The sequence below is a fragment of the Tupaia chinensis genome, unplaced genomic scaffold (assembly GCF_000334495.1).
Source record: "Tupaia chinensis unplaced genomic scaffold, TupChi_1.0 Scaffold000545_1, whole genome shotgun sequence".
Taxonomy (NCBI): domain Eukaryota; kingdom Metazoa; phylum Chordata; class Mammalia; order Scandentia; family Tupaiidae; genus Tupaia; species Tupaia belangeri.
The window spans coordinates 2,940,551-2,940,832 of NW_006160057.1; the positions used below are offsets into that span (position 1 = coordinate 2,940,551).

The following is a 282-nucleotide window of genomic DNA, read 5'->3' on the forward strand; positions in this document are numbered from 1 at the left end:
GGGTCCCCTCACCTGCCGAGGTCGCTCACGAAGCTGCCGCTCTTCTCATCCAGGAAGCGCTTCCAGCCGTCCGCCGTCTTCACCCAGCTCTGCCCTGGAGACCGCCAGTCCTGCCCGAGGAACGGCATGGTGCCGCGATGCAAGCAGCCGGCTGACTGGACGGACCGACAGACCGGACGGGCCTGGCGGCCTGGGGGGACGCGGCGCCTGGGCGGATGCTCGGGGTGCTGGGCCCGCACGGGGGCCGGGGCGGGAGCGCGCGGAGGGTTGGTCCGGGGTGCA

General features: G+C 73.8%; 1 protein-coding gene across 1 annotated transcript in view; it reads right to left on the reverse strand.

Moving 5' to 3' along the window:
* The window catches only part of FBXO32 (F-box protein 32), a 43,328-nt gene extending 43,052 nt beyond the window's left edge, over nucleotides 1-276 (reverse strand). The window contains exon 1 of the mRNA XM_006157534.3: nucleotides 13-276. Within this exon, the coding sequence (XP_006157596.1) occupies nucleotides 13-128 (116 nt within the window). The 5' untranslated portion in view covers nucleotides 129-276. The remainder of the gene's footprint in view (nucleotides 1-12) is intronic.
* Between the last annotated feature and the right edge of the window lie 6 nt (nucleotides 277-282).